This window comes from Sardina pilchardus, chromosome 1 (genome assembly GCF_963854185.1).
Source record: "Sardina pilchardus chromosome 1, fSarPil1.1, whole genome shotgun sequence".
NCBI classification, from domain to species: Eukaryota; Metazoa; Chordata; class Actinopteri; order Clupeiformes; family Clupeidae; genus Sardina; species Sardina pilchardus.
In genome coordinates this window covers 14667951-14685197 of record NC_084994.1, presented here as the reverse complement: position 1 = coordinate 14685197, position 17247 = coordinate 14667951, and the positions used below count along the sequence as shown (strand labels likewise).

At 43.7% G+C, this 17247-nt stretch overlaps 1 protein-coding gene across 5 annotated transcripts in view; it reads right to left on the bottom strand.

Annotated features, from left to right (window-relative positions):
• LOC134082552 (protein NLRC5-like) overlaps positions 1-17247 on the bottom strand; it is a 173670-nt gene that overhangs the window by 135252 nt on the left and 21171 nt on the right. For all 5 annotated transcript variants that reach the window (XR_009939637.1, XM_062538365.1, XM_062538352.1 and 2 more), the window contains exons 6-13: positions 13244-13417; positions 12119-12292; positions 9187-9360; positions 7056-7229; positions 5983-6156; positions 4054-4227; positions 2003-2176; positions 880-1053 (exon numbers count right to left, since the gene is read on the bottom strand). Coding sequence is in view for 4 of the 5 variants with exons in the window: in XM_062538365.1 (XP_062394349.1) it covers positions 880-1053; positions 2003-2176; positions 4054-4227; positions 5983-6156; positions 7056-7229; positions 9187-9360; positions 12119-12292; positions 13244-13417 (1392 nt within the window). In the remaining variant the exon portion in view is untranslated. The remainder of the gene's footprint in view (positions 1-879; positions 1054-2002; positions 2177-4053; positions 4228-5982; positions 6157-7055; positions 7230-9186; positions 9361-12118; positions 12293-13243; positions 13418-17247) is intronic.

Here is a 17247-nt window from a genome sequence, read left to right as displayed (position 1 = left end):
AGAGAGAGAGAGAGAGAGAGATCTCTGAGGGCTGATGGGTTTGATCTCAGTGCTGATGCTAACATTCTGAAACCTTCATCTGTTATACTGCAGTTCTGCAGGCTGTAGGAGGAAGAGGGAAACACCTCATCAGATCAGCTGAATGTAAATCAGCTTTCTTGGCAAAGTATACTTGCGTATGGGTTTAGGGTATTGGTCTCTGTATTTATCCCATCCATGAATTAGTGAACACACTGAGCACACAGCGAGGTGAAGCACACACTAACTTCACGGAGCAGTGAGCTGCCTTGCTACAGCGGCGCTCGGGGAGCAGTGAGGGGTTAGGTGCTCAAAGGCACTTCAGCCCTGGATGTGGGGATGGGAGTGCATTCCCCCACTCACATTTTTCCTGCTGGTCGCGGATCTAACCGGCAACCCTTCGGTTACCAGCCTGAAGCCCTAACCAGTAGGCCACGGCTGCCCCCTGAAGGACAGACACCCATTTTGATGAAGCAAAAAGGCACGTTTAGATGAAGCTCCCAGTGTGTGTGTGTGTGTGTGTGTGTGTGTGTGTGTGTGTGTGTGTGTGTGTGTGAGTGTGTGTGTGTGTGAGTGTGTGTGTGTGTGTGTGTGTGTTTGTGTGTGTGTGTGTGTGTGTGTGTGTGTGTGTGTAAGAGAGAGTGTATGTGAGAGAGAGACAGAAAGACAGAGTGTGTGTGAGAGAGAGACAGAAAAAAAAGAGAGAGAGATATCAAGAAAAAGGGCAGAGATAAGATGTGTTCGAAGTAATGTTAACCGATTTCATGTGAATTAATAAAAACGTGTGTCTTTGAGTAAAGTTTTGAAATTCTGATTCATTTTAACTGATAATAACTCAGTATTTGGTTTTGTGATACTCACTCTAGTGTCTGCAGTTTACAGTTGGGATCCTCCAGAAGAGAAGCAAGATGCTTCACTCCTGAGTCTGTTGCTTTATTCGCTCCCAGCTGCAGCCTTCTCATGTGTGAGGGGTTTGATCTCAGTGCTGATGCAAGAGCTGTGAAGCCTTCCTCTCCAATGCTGCAGTTCCTCAGGCTGTAAAGAGAAAAAGGAGAAATACTGCATTTTAATTCCCATAACAATCAAATAGTACTGTAATTATCTATTGAATACGGTTGTGTGTATGTGGTGTGTGGTGTGTCTGTGTGTGTGTGTGTGTGTGTGTGTGTGTGTGTGTGTGAGAGAGAGGTGCGTGTGAGTGTGTGTATGTGTGGTGTGTGTCTGTGAGTGTGAGTGTATGTGTGTGAGAGAAAGAGAGAGATCAAGAAGAAAAGGCAGAGAGACAAGAAGTGTTTAAAGTAATATAACAGGCGGAGTGAATCACACCACATCTAGAGTGGGATCCATTATGAGCACAGGACTTCTGCAGGGTAAGATTCTTAAACACACACACATACACAGGCACACACACACACATTTTGTGACTTTGACAACATGATTCTGATTTAGGGCTGTCAAAATAACAGAATAATTTAGATGAATTAATTTGAGATAAAATAACTGATTAAAAAAATTAACGCAGATTAATCGATGATCTTTGACCCGAAGCTATTCTATCAGTAACCTTTAGACCGTAAAATGGGGAGACGAGAATGTGCTGCCTGGATCATTGATTGGAACATTTACTTTTAAAAAAACGGCCTGACGGTGTTAAAAAGAAAGTGTTGATCAAAACAAAGTCCTCTGCAATGTCTGCAGCACAGAATTTGCATATCACCGGAGTTCGTCAACTCTTAAGTACCACATTACTGCAAAGAAATAGTGTTGACATTGTGATTTCGCGATTGCATGTTATATGCGATTAATTTAGATTAATTAACCACAGAGTATGTAATTAATTAGATTAAAAAAAATAATAGATTGACAGCCCTAATATAAACTGATTTCATGAGAATGAACAAAAATGTGTGTTTTTGAGTAAAGCTTTAAAATTCTCTGTCAAATTCTCTGATAGCAAATCAGTATTTGGTCTTGTGATACTCACTCTAGTTCCTCAAGTTTGCAGTTGGGATCCTCCAGAAGAGAAGAAAGATGCTTCACTCCTGAGTCTGTTGCTTTACTCCCTCTCAGCCACAGCACTCTCATGTGTGAGGGGTTTGATCTCAGTGCTGATGCAAGAGCTGTGAAACCTTCCTCTCCAATGCTGCAGCTCTGCAGGCTGTAAAGAGAAGAAGGAGAAATACTTCATCTTAATTTCCATAACAATCAAATAGTACTCTAATTATCTATTTGAAACGGTTGTGTGGACAAACAATACGTGCACTGGGATTCTGATGACAGATAAAAAGGCAGGGAGATAAGAAGTGTTTAAAGTAATCAAATATCTATTGAAAACGGTTGTGTGGACAAATAGTATGTGCACTGGAATGCGGATGACAGGTAGGCCTAAGTTAAAGTATATATTATTATTATTAGTTATTTTTACTCATGACTTAACAGTAACACTTTACATGTGCATAAGTGATATGTATGCAGTGTGTGTTTGTATGTGTGTGTGTGTATGTGTGTGTGTGTATTTTGTCATGTCCCAGTCTAGGGCAGGGGTCGGCAACCCAAAATGTTCAAAGCCATATTGGAAAAAAAAAATCTGTCTGGAGCCGCAACAAATTAAAAGGCTTATATAAGCCTTATGAAGGCAACACAGGCTGTAAGTGTATATTAGCTATATTGGCCTACTATCAAAATGACCAAGTAGGCTACAAATACATAATGATTAAGCTACATGTTTTTCCCTGCAGCGCATCCTGGGGAGAATGACACATCATGTGACTACTCAGCTATTTGGTGCTTTAAGTTTAACTTCATGTAATCACCATCCGTGAACGGTTTTCTACGCATTATCTCTCGAGTTGCAACAACATTTCTCCAGAAGTACTGCAATCGCACTTTTTCTCTCAACTGGGTAGTCGGCTGCAAATGTAGGCTATAGCATGCCTTCCCTGAAAATGTCTTTCCAAATAAGCCTAGCTTTTTGTTGTTCGACAACTTCTCATTACGAAGCAAACATGCAGGCAATCCTTCCGCGTTGGCAATGAAAGCAAATGATTCGGTCCATTCTGCCTTAAATCCTCTGTTCTCATCGGCTATCTTTCTCTTTTTCCCTTTGGCTCCATGGCCCATGATGACGCGCCCACCGGATTGTTTACAACCATAAGTTTTCAACAGCCACCTGACCTGGCATGTCACGGCGCCGACCTGAAACGTGTATCACAGCTTGCAGGCTATCAAATCTTCGTTGATAGAATTGTTGAAATTTAATATGTATGATGCACATTTTTACAGCATTGGAAAACGTTAAGAATGTTTGTCCTCCTACAGAAATCGGATTAAAACTAACTTAATAACTTTCATACATTTTGGAAGACGCCCCAGGGAGCCACCAGGGGGGCGACGGCAAAGATAACAGAGCGTGTGGCTTGCACAGAGCAGCGGAGCAGAGCGGTGTAGCGTGGCGTGGCGTGGTAGCGGCCAACCCCAAAATCCAAGAACGCCCTCCTCCTGTGACGCAGGAAGCCCCTTTAAAGGGCGGAGCCCCAATCACATCCCAGCCAATTAGGAATCATTTGGCCAGAGGAGCGTTTGAGATCAACAGAACACACAGGACAGATCAAAGCAAACACACACTGAAAGAAACACACAGGGACATAACAGTGTGTGTGTGTGTGTGTGTGTGTGTGTGTGTACAGTATATGTGTGTGTGTGTGTACAGTATGTGTGTGTGTGTGTGTGTGTGTGTGTGTGTGTGTGTGTGTGTGTGTGTACAGTATATGTGTGTGTGTGTACAGTATGTGTGTGTGTGTGTGTGTGTGTGTGTGTGTACAGTATATGTGTGTGTGTGTGTGTGTGTGTGTGTGTGTGTGTGTGTGTGTGAGTGAGTGAGTGAGTGAGTGAGTGAGTGAGTGAGTGAGTGAGTGAGTACGATTGAGAGGGAGATCAAGAGAAAAGGCAGAGATATAAGACGTGTTTGAAGTAATAACTGAATTCATGTGAATGAAGAAAAATGTGTGTTTTTGAGCGTGTCTTTGTGATACTCACTCTAGTTTCTCCAGTTTACAGTTGGGATCCTCCAGAAGAGAAGAAAGATGCTTCACTCCTGAGTCTGTTGCTTTACTCCTACTCAGAAACAGCTCTCTCATGTGTGAGGGGTTTGATCTCAGTGCTGATGCAAGAGCTGTGAAGCCTTCCTCTCCAATGCTGCAGTCCTGCAGGCTGTAAAGAGAAGTAGGATAATTACTTCATCTTGATTTCCATAACAATCTAATAGAACCGTATTTATTTGTTGAATTAACATTACACAGCAGTAACACAGAGATATTTCCCACGTGTGTGTGTGTGTGTGTGTGTGTGTGTGTGTGTGTGTGTGTGAGAGAGAGAGTGCTGCTGTCACAAGCAACAGAGACATTGCCCACGTGTGTGTGTGTGTGTGTGTGTGTGTGTGTGTGCGCGCACGTGTGTGTATGTGTGTGTGCGAGCGTGTGTGTATGTGTGTGTGTGAGTGTGTGTGTGTGTGTGTGTGAGAGAGAGAGTGCTGCAACAGAGACATTTCTCACGTCCAAACTAGTCATCTCCACCATCCTGCCCAGAGCCCACTTCCACCCAGACACCATGAAAAAGGTGAACGCCACCATCTCCCGTGGATGTGCCCTCATGCCAAACGCCCACCTGGCACACCACCCAATGCTCGGCCTACACAGCCTGCATGACCATGTCCACCTCCGCAAAGATGCCATCAGTGTTTTCACGCTGAAACGCCATATATTTCACAACAGTTACCCATCAAATACGGTAAACTTTTCCTGTAATGCTTTTGACAAGTCAGTCAATAAACATGGGAAATTGCTCATGGAGCTCTGTAAAAGCCTTGGTGTGTACCTGCACAATGGTAGGGTGCAAGGGGACTCGTTAGGGAGATATACCTACAGCTCATCACTGCTCAACAGTTGATTACATGATTACAGATTTGGACCTATTCACTTTCAAAGCATTCACGGTCAAATCACCAACACCTCTGTCTGATCAGTCAAATTACTGAGTATCATAAAATGAGTGAAAATACCAACACACACACAAGGCCCAGTCTGCTGTATAGCACTAGAGAAACCTACAGATGGGTCCATAACAGCAAAGAGGAGTACCTGAAAGCTTTTGGTCAACCTAAAGTAGGTTCTCAAATAGAAACAGATAATACCTACCTGACTAGTAAAGAGGGTGTAAACCATGCAGCTGAAGATCTAAACAACATTTTCCATCACCTGGCAACCATTTCTAACCTTGAAACTAGCATATTACTAGGAGAGGAAGAAAAGAGCGCAAGAGTGCACAGCAGCAGCAAGATACATAGATGCTTGCCACAGAAAAAGGTCACTTCATTAGTGATGCAAACAAAACAAATCAAACACACACACACAGACACACACACATACACACATACGCGCACACATAAACACAAACACACACACACACACACACCCATCCACACCATCACACACACACACACACACACACACACACACACACACACACACCAACACATGTACATGGACTCCCATCCACACCATCACACACGCATGGACACACGGACATCCAAGCAAACATGCACACTGCCGTTGCAATAATGTACTGTATGATACATTTTGTGTGTGAGTGTGTGTGAGTGTGTGTGTGTGTGTGTGTGTGTGTGTGTGTGTGGTGTGTTGTGTCTGTAAGTGTGAGAGTGAGTGAGTGAGTGAGTCTGTGAGTGTGGTGTGTGTGCGGAGTGTGTGAAGTGAGTGTGTGAAGTGAGTGTGTGTGTGTGTGTGTGTGTGTGTGTGTGTGTGTGTGTGTCTGTGTGAGAGAGAGAGGGGGATCAAGAAGAAAAAGTAGAGAGATAGTGTTTAAAGTAATGTCAACCAATTTCATGTGAATGAAGAAAAATCCACTGTTAAACTCACTGATAGGAACAGTATTTGGTCTTGTGATACTCACTCTAGATTTTCCAGTTTACATTTGGGATCCTCCAGAAGAGAGGAAAGATGCTTCACTCCTGAGTCTGTTGCTTTACTCCCTCTAAGAAACAGCACTCTCATGTGTGAGGGGTTTGATCTCAGTGCTGATGCAAGAGCTGTGAAACCTTCCTCTCCAATGCTGCAGTCCTGCAGGCTGTAAAGAGAAACAGGAGAAATACTTCATCTCATACAACAATTGGGTTCTATGGAGCTGTTTATTTGTTTCTGATTGGCCGAGAGACATTCCATGAGTTGAAATATCACACGATAATCAACTCAGACTTTTCACAGCTAATAATAAATCACTCCGCGATACAATGTGAAGTTGTGAAGTTTTAAACAATGTTTTGAACGTGTTGTTCGGCCGTAGCCATGAGGCCGGAGGCCGAGTGGCGCAGGCAACAACACCCGTGGGAATATCCAGCAACAACCCACTCCCACTCGTTCTATATTGCTTAGTTAATTTCTATAACAACCAAACAGTACTGTCATTATCTATTGAACATGGTTGTGTGGAATACGGTTGTGCACTGGGATGCAGATGGGAGAGAAACTATTTGTACTGATTAAACAGTAACCTTCTACATGTGAATAAGTGATATGTATGGAGTGTTTGTTTGTGTTTGTCTGTATGTGTGAGAGGGAGAGAAAGAGAGAGAGAGAGAGAGAGAGAGGAGTGATTTGTGTATCTCTGTGTGTGTGTCTGTGAGTGAGTGAGTGTGTGTGAGTGTGTGTGTGTGTGTGTGTGTGTGTGTGTGTGTGTGTGTGTGGTGTGTTGTGTCTGTAAGTGTGAGAGTGAGTGAGTGAGTGAGTCTGTGAGTGTGGTGTGTGTGCGGAGTGTGTGAAGTGAGTGTGTGTGTGTGTGTGTGTGTGTGTGTGTGTGTGTGTGTGTGTGTGAGAGGGGGATCAAGAAGAAAAAGTAGAGAGATAGTGTTTAAAGTAATGTCGACCAATTTCATGTGAATGAAGAAAAACGTGTGTTTTTGTGTGCAGTTTTAAAAATCCACTGTTAAACTCACTGATAGCAACAGTATTTGGTCTTGTGATACTCACTCTAGATTTTCCAGTTTACATTTGGGATCCTCCAGAAGAGAGGAAAGATGCTTCACTCCTGAGTCTGTTGCTTTACTCCCCTTCAGCCACAGCACTCTCATGTGTGAGGGGTTTGATCTCAGTGCTGATGCAAGAGCTGTGAAACCTTCCTCTCCAATGCTGCAGTCATTCAGGCTGTAAAGAGAAATAGGAGAAATACTTCATCTTATACAACAATTGGGTTCTATGGAGCTGTTTATTTGTTTCTGATTGGCCGAGAGACATTCCATGAGTTGAAATATCACACGATAATCAACTCAGACTTTTCACAGCTAATAATAAATCAATCTGCGAAACAATGTGAAGTTGTGAAGTTTTAAACAATGTTTTGAACGTGTTGTTCGGCCGTAGCCATGAGGCCGGAGGCCGAGTGGCGCAGGCAACAACACCCGTGGGAATATCCAGCAACAACCCACTCCCACTCGTGCTATATTGCTTAGTTAATTTCTATAACAACCAAACAGAACTGTAATAATCTATTGAATATGGTTGTGTGGAATAAGGTTGTGCACTGGGATGCAGATGAGAGAGAAATTATTTGTACTGATTAAACAGTAACCCTCTACATGTGAATAAGTGATATGTATGGAGTGTTTGTTTGTGTTTGTCTGTATGTGTGAGAGGGAGAGAAAGAGAGAGAGAAAGAGAGAGAGAGAGAGAGGGAGCGTTTTGTGTATCTCTGTGTGTGTGTCTGTGAGTGAGTGAGTGAGTGTGTGTGTGTGTGTGTGAGAGAGAGAGTGAGTGAGTGAGTGAATGAGTGAGAGTGAGAGTGAGAGTCAGTGAGTGAGGGTGTGTGTGTGTGTGTCTGTGAGTGTGAGTGTGTTTGTGTGTGTGTGTCTGTGAGTGAGTGAGTGTGTGTGTGTGTGTGTGTGTGTGTGTGTGTGTGTGTGTGTGAGAGAGAGAGAGTGAGTGTTTTGTGTGTCTGTGTGTGTATCTGTGAGAGAGAGTGAGTGAGTGAGTGAGTGAGTAAGTGAGTGAGAGAGTGAGAGTGAGAGTGAGAGTCAGTGAGTGTGTGTGTGTGTGTGTGTGTGTGTGTGTGTGTGTCTGTGAGTGTGAGTGTGTGTTTGTGTGTGTGTGTCTGTGAGAATGAGTGTGTGTGTGGGTGTGTGTGTGTGTGTGAGAGCGAGAGAGAGATAGAGAGAGAGGGAGAGAGTGTGAGAGAGAGAGAGTGAGAGAGTGTGTGTGTGTGTGTGTGTGTGTGAGAGAGAGAGAGTGAGTGAGAGAAACTGAGAGTGAGTGTGTTTTTGTGTGTGTCTGTGAGTGTGTGTGTGTGTCTGTGTGTGTGTGTGTATGTCTGTGAGAGAGAGAGTGCTACTGTCCCAAGCAACAGAGACTTTCAGAGAGTTTTCCACGTCCAAAATAGTCATCTCCACCATCCTGTGTCATTATGATTTATTATTTCTTAAGCATGGTCATCGTGATTACATGAATTTAAGGTTAGCTGCTCATGAGTTCATCATGTCTGTGGCCCCTCAACTAAAGTGGTGAATAATGGCATGTTCAGAGAACTGCAAAGTTGTGTTCAAATCAGAATTTGAGCAGCGATGACCAGTTTTAGGCAGAAAAGAAATAATCATGATCATGCTTAATAAATCATTATTGATAATGATGTGCCCTCTGAACCTAAAGCTTTAGTTGATGTGCTGTTCATGTATGAGGTCACAAATGACAGACTATGAACTCATGTCAATTCCTGATGAGTCAATGAAGTAATGCATAAATCCTGAATTAATTCATGCATGAATTCATGATAATTCATGTATCCTTACCATAAAGTGTTACCCAAATTTAGGCACAACGTGTGCTTTCATGGGCAGTTTTAGTGAATACAGGGGAAAACATAATTAGGCGAATTTTACACTTCTCACATCTTTTTACACACAACCCCCATTTCCTCCTGATCCTCTTATGAGTGCATTTGCATGAGACGCAAAAGCTCCTGCAACAGGCAGTCTGTGCTTATACCTCAGTGCGACGTGTTTGTGCATGCCTCGCCATCTTTTTACCTACACGTTGCGAAACAAATACGCCTGAAGTGGGCTCAAAAGCGTTAGAACATCTAGCTCTCAGTGTTTGGCCTTGTGATACTCACTCTAGTGCCTCCAGTTTACAGCTGGGATCCTCCAGAAGAGAAGAAAGATGCTTCACTCCTGAGTCTGCTGCTTTACTCCCTCTCAGAAACAGCTCTCTCATGTGTGAGGGGTTTGATCTCAGTGCTGATGCAAGAGCTGTGAAACCTTCCTCTCCAATGCTGCAGTTGTTCAGGCTGTAAAGAGAAGGAGAAATACTTCATCTTAATTTCCATAACAATCAAATAGAACCGTATTTATTTGTTGAATTAACATTACACAGCAGTAACACAGAGATATTTCCCATGTGTGTGTGTGTGTGTGTGTGTGTGTGAGAGAGAGAGAGAGAGAGAGAGAGCTTATGTCACAAGCAAAAGAGACATTTCCCACGTGTGTGTGTGTGTGTGTGTGTGTGTGTGTGTGTGTGTGTGTGTGTGTGTGTGTGTGTGTGTGTGTGAGTGAGAGAGTGCTGCTGTCCCAAGCAACAGAGACCTTTGATCACGTCCAAACTAGTCATCTCCACCATCCTGCCCAGAGCCCACTTCCACCCAGACACCATGAAGAAGGTGAACGCCACCATCTCCCGTGGATGTGCCCTCATGCCAAACGCCCACCTGGCACACCACCCAATGCTTGGCCTACACAGCCTGCATGACCATGTTCACCTCCGCAAAGATGCCATCAGTGTTTTCACGCTGAAACGTTGAAAGATGTTGCTTTTGGTGGAGGTCCAAATAGGAAAGCAACCACAGCCTCCCAACACAGCAGACCAAACCCTCCTGGACTCCATTACAAACATCATCCCACATCCAGGCACCAGGCAAACGACACCCTGCAGCCGTGGACCCTGCGCCTCAACAGCCAACACACGAGAGGCCCGCGACTCAACACTGCACACCCCCGAGGCAACAGCATGCTCCCCAGCCTAGAGAGCCCAGCGACCTGGCACAGACACCCCACACAAAAGAAGCATCCTGAGTAGCAGCAGAGGAATCCCATGCCGCCACAGCAACATCCGGTGAGCCATTCCCAGGAGCAGCTGCACCAACACCCACCAGCACACAGACACCGGGGTAGCCACCCCAGGCCGAGGGTGCCTGCAGCAGGGAGCAGCTCCACCACAGGCAGCCATCATGACCTCCAAACACCCCATGGTAGGCCAGAGCAGCAGGAGCAGCCTACATATGCAACTGTGCTGAGAGGCTCATGCAACACCAGCAGCACTAAACTAGCAGAGATCAGAGATCTGCTGGACATCATATGCACACGGCTTATGGAACAGCCATGAGTCATACCAAAACTATTCATTACAACTGCTTATGAATAGCAACCATAACAACAACACAATATTAGTCAATATTTTAGCAATATGTGTAGTACTAGGTAGGTTTATCTATCTATCTATCTATCTATCTATCTATCTATCTAACACAGATATAATAATCCTCAGAGAAACATGGCACAAAACTGATGAGGTGACTCTCTGTCCCACAGGATACTGTGAAATAGCCATTTCCTCCAGAAAACACGTAAAAGTCACGCGTGGAAGAGATTCGGAAGGTATAAGTATTTGGGTGAAATCAGAAATAGCCGAATACATTACTACAATCAAAAAAGAAGAATCACATATCTGGCTTAAACTCAACAAAAAAACTAACACAGACAACAAATGACATATTCCTCTGTGCTCTGTACATTCCCCCCTCTGAATCTCCTTATTATAATGAAGAGATGTTTGATACTCTCCACAGTCAGATCATCCACTTTCAGGCCCAGGGTAAAGTGTTGATCTGTGGAGACCTAAATGCCAGGACAGGATCCTTAGCTGACTACAACTCAGATGAAGCCAATAACCATATATTTCACAACAGTTACCCATCAAATACGGTAAACTTTGCCCGTCACACTTTTGACAAGTCAGTCAATAAACATGGGAAAAACCTGCTCAATGGTAGGGTGCAAGGGGACTCGTTAGGGAGATATACCTACAGCTCATCACTGCTGAACAGCTGAATACATGATTACAGATTTGGACCTCTTCACTTTCAAAGCATTCAGGCTCAAATCACTAACACCTCTGTCTGACCACAGTCAAATTACTGTGTATTTAAAAATGAGTGAAAATATGTGTGCGTGAGTGTGTGTGGTGTGTGTGTGTGTGTGTGTGTGTAGTATGTGAAGGCTGAAGGAGGAAGAGGGAAACACCTCATCAGATCAGATGAATGTACATATAAATCAGCTTTCTTGGCAAAGTATACTTGCGTATGGGTTTTGGGTATTGGTCTCTGTATTTATCCCATCCATGAATTAGTGAACACACTGAGCACACAGCGAGGTGAAGCACACACTAACTTCACAGAGCAGTGAGCTGCCTTGCTACAGCGGCGCTCGGGGAGCAGTGAGGGGTTAGGTGCTCAAAGGCACTTCAGCCCTGGATGTGGGGATGGGAGTGCATTCCCCCACTCACATTTTTCCTGCTGGTCGCGGATCTAACCGGCAACCCTTTGGTTACCAGCCTGAAGCCCTAACCAGAACGCCACGGCTGCCCCCTGAAGGACAGACACCCATTTTGATGAAGCAAAAAGGCACGTTTAGATGAAGCTCCCAGTCCATGAGCTGCAGCGGCTCCAGTTACACAACCCTTTCATGTGAATCAGTAACTCTTTACATGTGGATGAGTGTTATGTAGTGTTGTGTGTGTGTGTGTGTGTGTGTGTGTGTGTGTGTAAGAGAGAGTGTGTGTGAGAGAGAGACAGAAAGACAGAGTGTGTGTGAGAGAGAGACAGAAAAAAAAGAGAGAGAGATATCAAGAAAAAGGGCAGAGATAAGATGTGTTTGAAGTAATGTTAACCGATTTCATGTGAATTAATAAAAACGCGTGTCTTTGAGTAAAGTTTTGAAATTCTGATTCATTTTAACTGATAGTAACTCAGTATTTGGTTTTGTGATACTCACTCTAGTGTCTGCAGTTTACAGTTGGGATCCTCCAGAAGAGAAGAAAGATGCTTCACTCCTGAGTCTGTTGCTTTATTCGCTCTCAGCTGCAGCCTTCTCATGTGTGAGGGGTTTGATCTCAGTGCTGATGCAAGAGCTGTGAAGCCTTCCTCTCCAATGCTGCAGTTCCTCAGGCTGTAGAGAGAAATAGGAGAAATACTGCATTTTAATTCCCATAACAATCAAATAGTACTCTAATTATCTATTGAATACGGTTGTGTGTATGTGGTGTGTGGTGTGTCTGTGTGTGTGTGTGTGTGTGTGTGTGTGTGTGTGTGTGTGAGAGAGAGAGGTGCGTGTGAGTGTGTGTATGTGTGGTGTGTGTCTGTGAGTGTGAGTGTATGTGTGTGAGAGAAAGAGAGAGATCAAGAAGAAAAGGCAGAGAGACAAGAAGTGTTTAAAGTAATATAACAGGCGGAGTGAATCACACCACATCTAGAGTGGGATCCATTATGAGCACAGGACTTCTGCAGGGTAAGATTCTTAAACACACATACGCAGGCACACACACACACACATTTTGTGACTTTGACAACATGATTCTGATTTAGGGCTGTCAAAATAACAGAATAATTTAGATTAATTAATTTGAGATAAAATAACTGATTAAAAAAACTAACGCAGATTAATCGATGATCTTTGACCCGAAGCCATTCTATCAGTAACCATTAGACCGTAAAATGGGGAGACGAGAATGTGCTGCCTGGATCATTGATTGGAACATTTACTTTTAAAAAAACGGCCTGACGGTGTTAAAAAGAAAGTGTTGATTAAAACAAAGTCCTCTGCAATGTCTGCAGCACAGAATTTGCATATCACCGGAGTTCGTCAACTCTTAAGTACCACATTACTGCAAAGAAATAGTGTTGACATTGCGATTTCGCGATTACATGTTATATGCGATTAATTTAGATTAATTAATCACAGAGATTGTAATTAATTAGATTAAAAAATGTAATAGATTGACAGCCCTAATATAAACTGATTTCATGAGAATGAACAAAAATGTGTGTTTTTGAGTAAAGCTTTAAAATTCTCTGTCAAATTCTCTGATAGCAAATCAGTATTTGGTCTTGTGATACTCACTCCAGCTTTTCCAGTTTACATTTGGGATCCTCCAGAAGAGAAGAAAGATGCTTCACTCCTGAGTCTGTTGCTTTATTCCCCATCAGCCACAGCCCTCTCATGTGTGAGGGGTTTGATCTCAGTGCTGATGCAAGAGCTGTGAAGCCTTCCTCTCCAATGCTGCAGTTCTGCAGGCTGTAAAGAGAAGACTAAGAGTTCACTATCCTATATTTGCCAGATAGATAAATGTGGGAGCGCTTTGTCTAGGTCACTAGTCAGGGTCCTGACGAGCTCCTCGTGAACAGAGAAGCAGAGGTAGCAGTTGGGTGTTGGTCGCTGGCCGTGGTCCTGAAGTGCCCCGCTGGATCCCACTGACTGGCTGCACTGGCAGCATCTGGTGAGATCAGCACCCCCATCACAAGAGACGGGAGGTGAACGGGAGACGAACGGGGAGGTGGTGGGTTACGAGCGACAACAACTGCTGCATTAGCACCGGCAGGTGAGCCTTGACTAAGCTATCAGGTGAATAGGAAGTGGAGGCGTGGCTAAGTTTTGTCACACTTCTCTCAAACTTCCGTTTGCAACGACATTAGGAGAAATACTTCATCTTAATTTCCATAGCAATCAAATAGGTGTGTGTGTGTGTGTGTGTGTGTGTGTGTGTGTGTGTGTGTGTGTGTGTGTGTGTGTGTGTGTGTGTGTGTGTGTGTGTGTGTGTGTGTGTGTGTGTGTGGGTGTGTGTGTGTGTGTGTGAGAGAGTGAGTGTAAATGTGTGTGTGGTGTGTGTGTATGAGAGAGAGTGAGTGTAAATGTGTGTGTGTGTCTCTCTCTCTGTATATATGTGTGTCTCTCTCTCTGTATGTGTGTGTCTGTGTGTGTGTGGTGTGTGTGTTTTTCTCTTTTTCTGTGTGTGTCTCTGTGTGTGTGTGTGGTGTGTGTGTGTGTGTGTGTGTGTGTGTGTGTGTGTGTGTGTGTGTGTGTGAGGGTGAGTGTAAGTGTGTGAGTGTGTGTGTGTGTGTGTGGGTGTAGTATGTTTCTGTGTCTGTGAGTGTGACACAGTGTGTGTGTGTGTGTGTGTGTGTGTGTGTGCGCGCGCGTGTGTGTGTGTGTGTGTGAGAGAGAGAGAGAGAGAGAGGAAAGGCAGAGAGACACTAGATAAGTGTTTGAAGTAATGTCAACCAACAGTATTTCATGTGAATGTTGAAAAAGGTGTGCTTTTTGTGTGAAATTAAAAATGCACTGTCAAATTCCCTGATACCAACTCAGTATTTGGTCTTGTGATACTCACTCTAGTATCTCCAGTTTACAGTTGGGATCCTCCAGAAAAGAAGAAAGATGCTTCACTCCTGAGTCTGTTGCTTTACTTCCTCCCAGCCACAGTTCTCTCATGTGTGAGGGGATTGATCTCAGTGCTGATGCAAGAGCTGTGAAACCTTCCTCTCCAATGCTGCAGTTTTGCAGGCTGTAAAGAGACAAAGTAGAAATACTTCATCTTAATTTCCATAACAATCAAATAGATCTCTAATTATCTGTTGAATATGGTTGTGTGTGTGTGAGTGTGAGTGTGAGTGTGAGTGTGAGTGTGAGTGTGAGTGTGAGTGTGAGTGTGAGTGTGAGTGTGAGTGTGAGTGTGCGCGCGCGTGTGTGAGAGAGAGAGAGAGAGAGTGAGAGGAAAGGCAGAGAGACACTAGATAAGTGTTTGAAGTAATGTCAACCAACAGTATTTCATGTGAATGTTGAAAAAGGTGTGCTTTTTGTGTGAAATTCAATTCCCTGATAGCAACTCAGTATTTGGTCTTGTGATACTCACTCTAGTATCTCCAGTTTACAGTTGGGATCCTCCAGAAAAGAAGAAAGATGCTTCACTCCTGAGTCTGTTGCTTTACTTCCTCCCAGCCACAGTTCTCTCATGTGTGAGGGGTTTGATCTCAGTGCTGATGCAAGAGCTGTGAAACCTTCCTCTCCAATGCTGCAGTCCTGCAGGCTGTAAAGAGACAAAGTAGAAATACTTCATCTTAATTTCCATAACAATCAAATAGATCTCTAATTATCTGTTGAATATGGTTGTGTGTGTGTGAGTGTGAGTGTGAGTGTGAGTGTGAGTGTGAGTGTGAGTGTGAGTGTGAGTGTGAGTGTGAGTGTGAGTGTGAGTGTGTGTGTGTGTGTGATGAACCCATTACATAAATAGAAATGGGGACACAACATGAGAAAGACTCAGGAGTTTGAGAATATAAGTTTTTTTTTTGGGTGGTAAAGACCACACAGCGCCTCACATGTCTCAATTCTCGGTAACACAAATAAATAAGCCTGTCAAGCTACCTCCTCTATTATTATTATTATTATTATTATTATTATTATTAATAATAATAATGGAAATCGGAAATCAAAATGCAGGTGAGTGTTCCGCTTCCGCAAGCTTCCTGCTGCACTATCGTAACCTGCGCTGAAGTGCCACAAGGAAAACAAAGCTCCACCGTCCCGTTACCAAATATGTACAAGAGTTTGTCAAAAAGAGGAAACAGAACAGCAAAGCTGTAGTCTAGTAGTTGCCCCGTCTAAAAAACACTGATGGCTTGCTAGAGAAACACAGCGGTGTGTGTGTCGCGTGCGAAGGAATGAGACGGGCAGCTTTTAACTGGTCCAGCCCCATACAGACAATTCATATTGTGCTCTCACAACAACTCTGGATTTCCAGGGTAACAATGTGGCACAATGTAATACAAATAATCTAACACCAACCTTAATGTCTGCAGTCTGCAGTGGGGACTAGACAGTCCTTTAGAAAGAAGCTGAGCTCCAGAATCTCCCAAGTTGTTGTTCTTCAGGTCCAGCTCTAACAGGGAGTTTGGTGACTGTAGAACTGAGGCCACAAGCTCACAGGACTTATCTGTGAGTTTACAACCAGCAAGTCTGTAAAACAGTGTGACAAAATACAAATTATATGTCATTAATAATAACAAGGGATCATGATTTTTGATTTTAATAAATACATGTAATAGATGAATACTCCAAGGTAATGTTATATACTGCAATGGTACACTCTAAAAAGTGGTGTGTTAAAAATGACACAAATTGTGTAGAATTGTAACACATCTGCTGATTCACGCAGAGCGGTACAAAATAAGACCCTCGCCCAGTCATGCACATTATCAAACATAAATCACATCAGTCAATGTGTCTCCATCCATTGTGTTTGTAAATGAGTGTGTGCATGTGTGCTTGTTTATGTGTATACAGTATGTGTGCTTCTGTGTGTGTGGGTTAGCATGTGAGTGTGTATGAGGGGTAAGTGGGTGTGTGTTTATGTGTGTGTTTATCTAGCGTCATCATCATCATCTTTTATTTGACAGACTCAATGTCCACAGCACTACAACACCTAGGCCTCTTCAGTAGAATCCTAAACAACCTGTAGCTTCTGTAGACTGGCCTCTGTAGACTCTGCCCATAGGGCTGCAGTGTACAGTGGAGTACAGTATGCTATGCTTTATATAAAAGGTTGGAGTTTTGCTTTGTCGGAGCAAATGGAATTTTCTTGTCAAAATATTAGCTTGGACATATAGCATGCAATACTGTCTATATACAGTATATCATCATCAGACATCTAAAGAATGATGGGGCGGCAACAATGGGTGCTCTATAGATCAGTGGGAATGAGCCGGAGGACCGAGGATCGAGGACCGAGGAGAGAGAGTTGAGAAGAGCCCATTGAGTGCTCTGGTCTCGCCCCGTGGTCCTAGTTTGACCTTGGGTCTCCCCACTGAATGGTTCTGTGTCATCCTTGTGGGGCCCTCCAAGTTTCATGCACCCCGCTCTTTCAGTGCCCCATGAATCCTGGACAGAATATTACTGATGCGGGAAAAAAGAAGAACTTAGTGGTACATCTAGTTATAATAATAATAATTTTAAAAAGCACGCCTCTTGGCCAAGTATACTTGGGTATACAAGGAATTTGGTCTCTGCATTTATCCCATCTGTGGAGCCGTGATCCGTGAATTGGTGAACACACAGGTGAGCACACACTAACC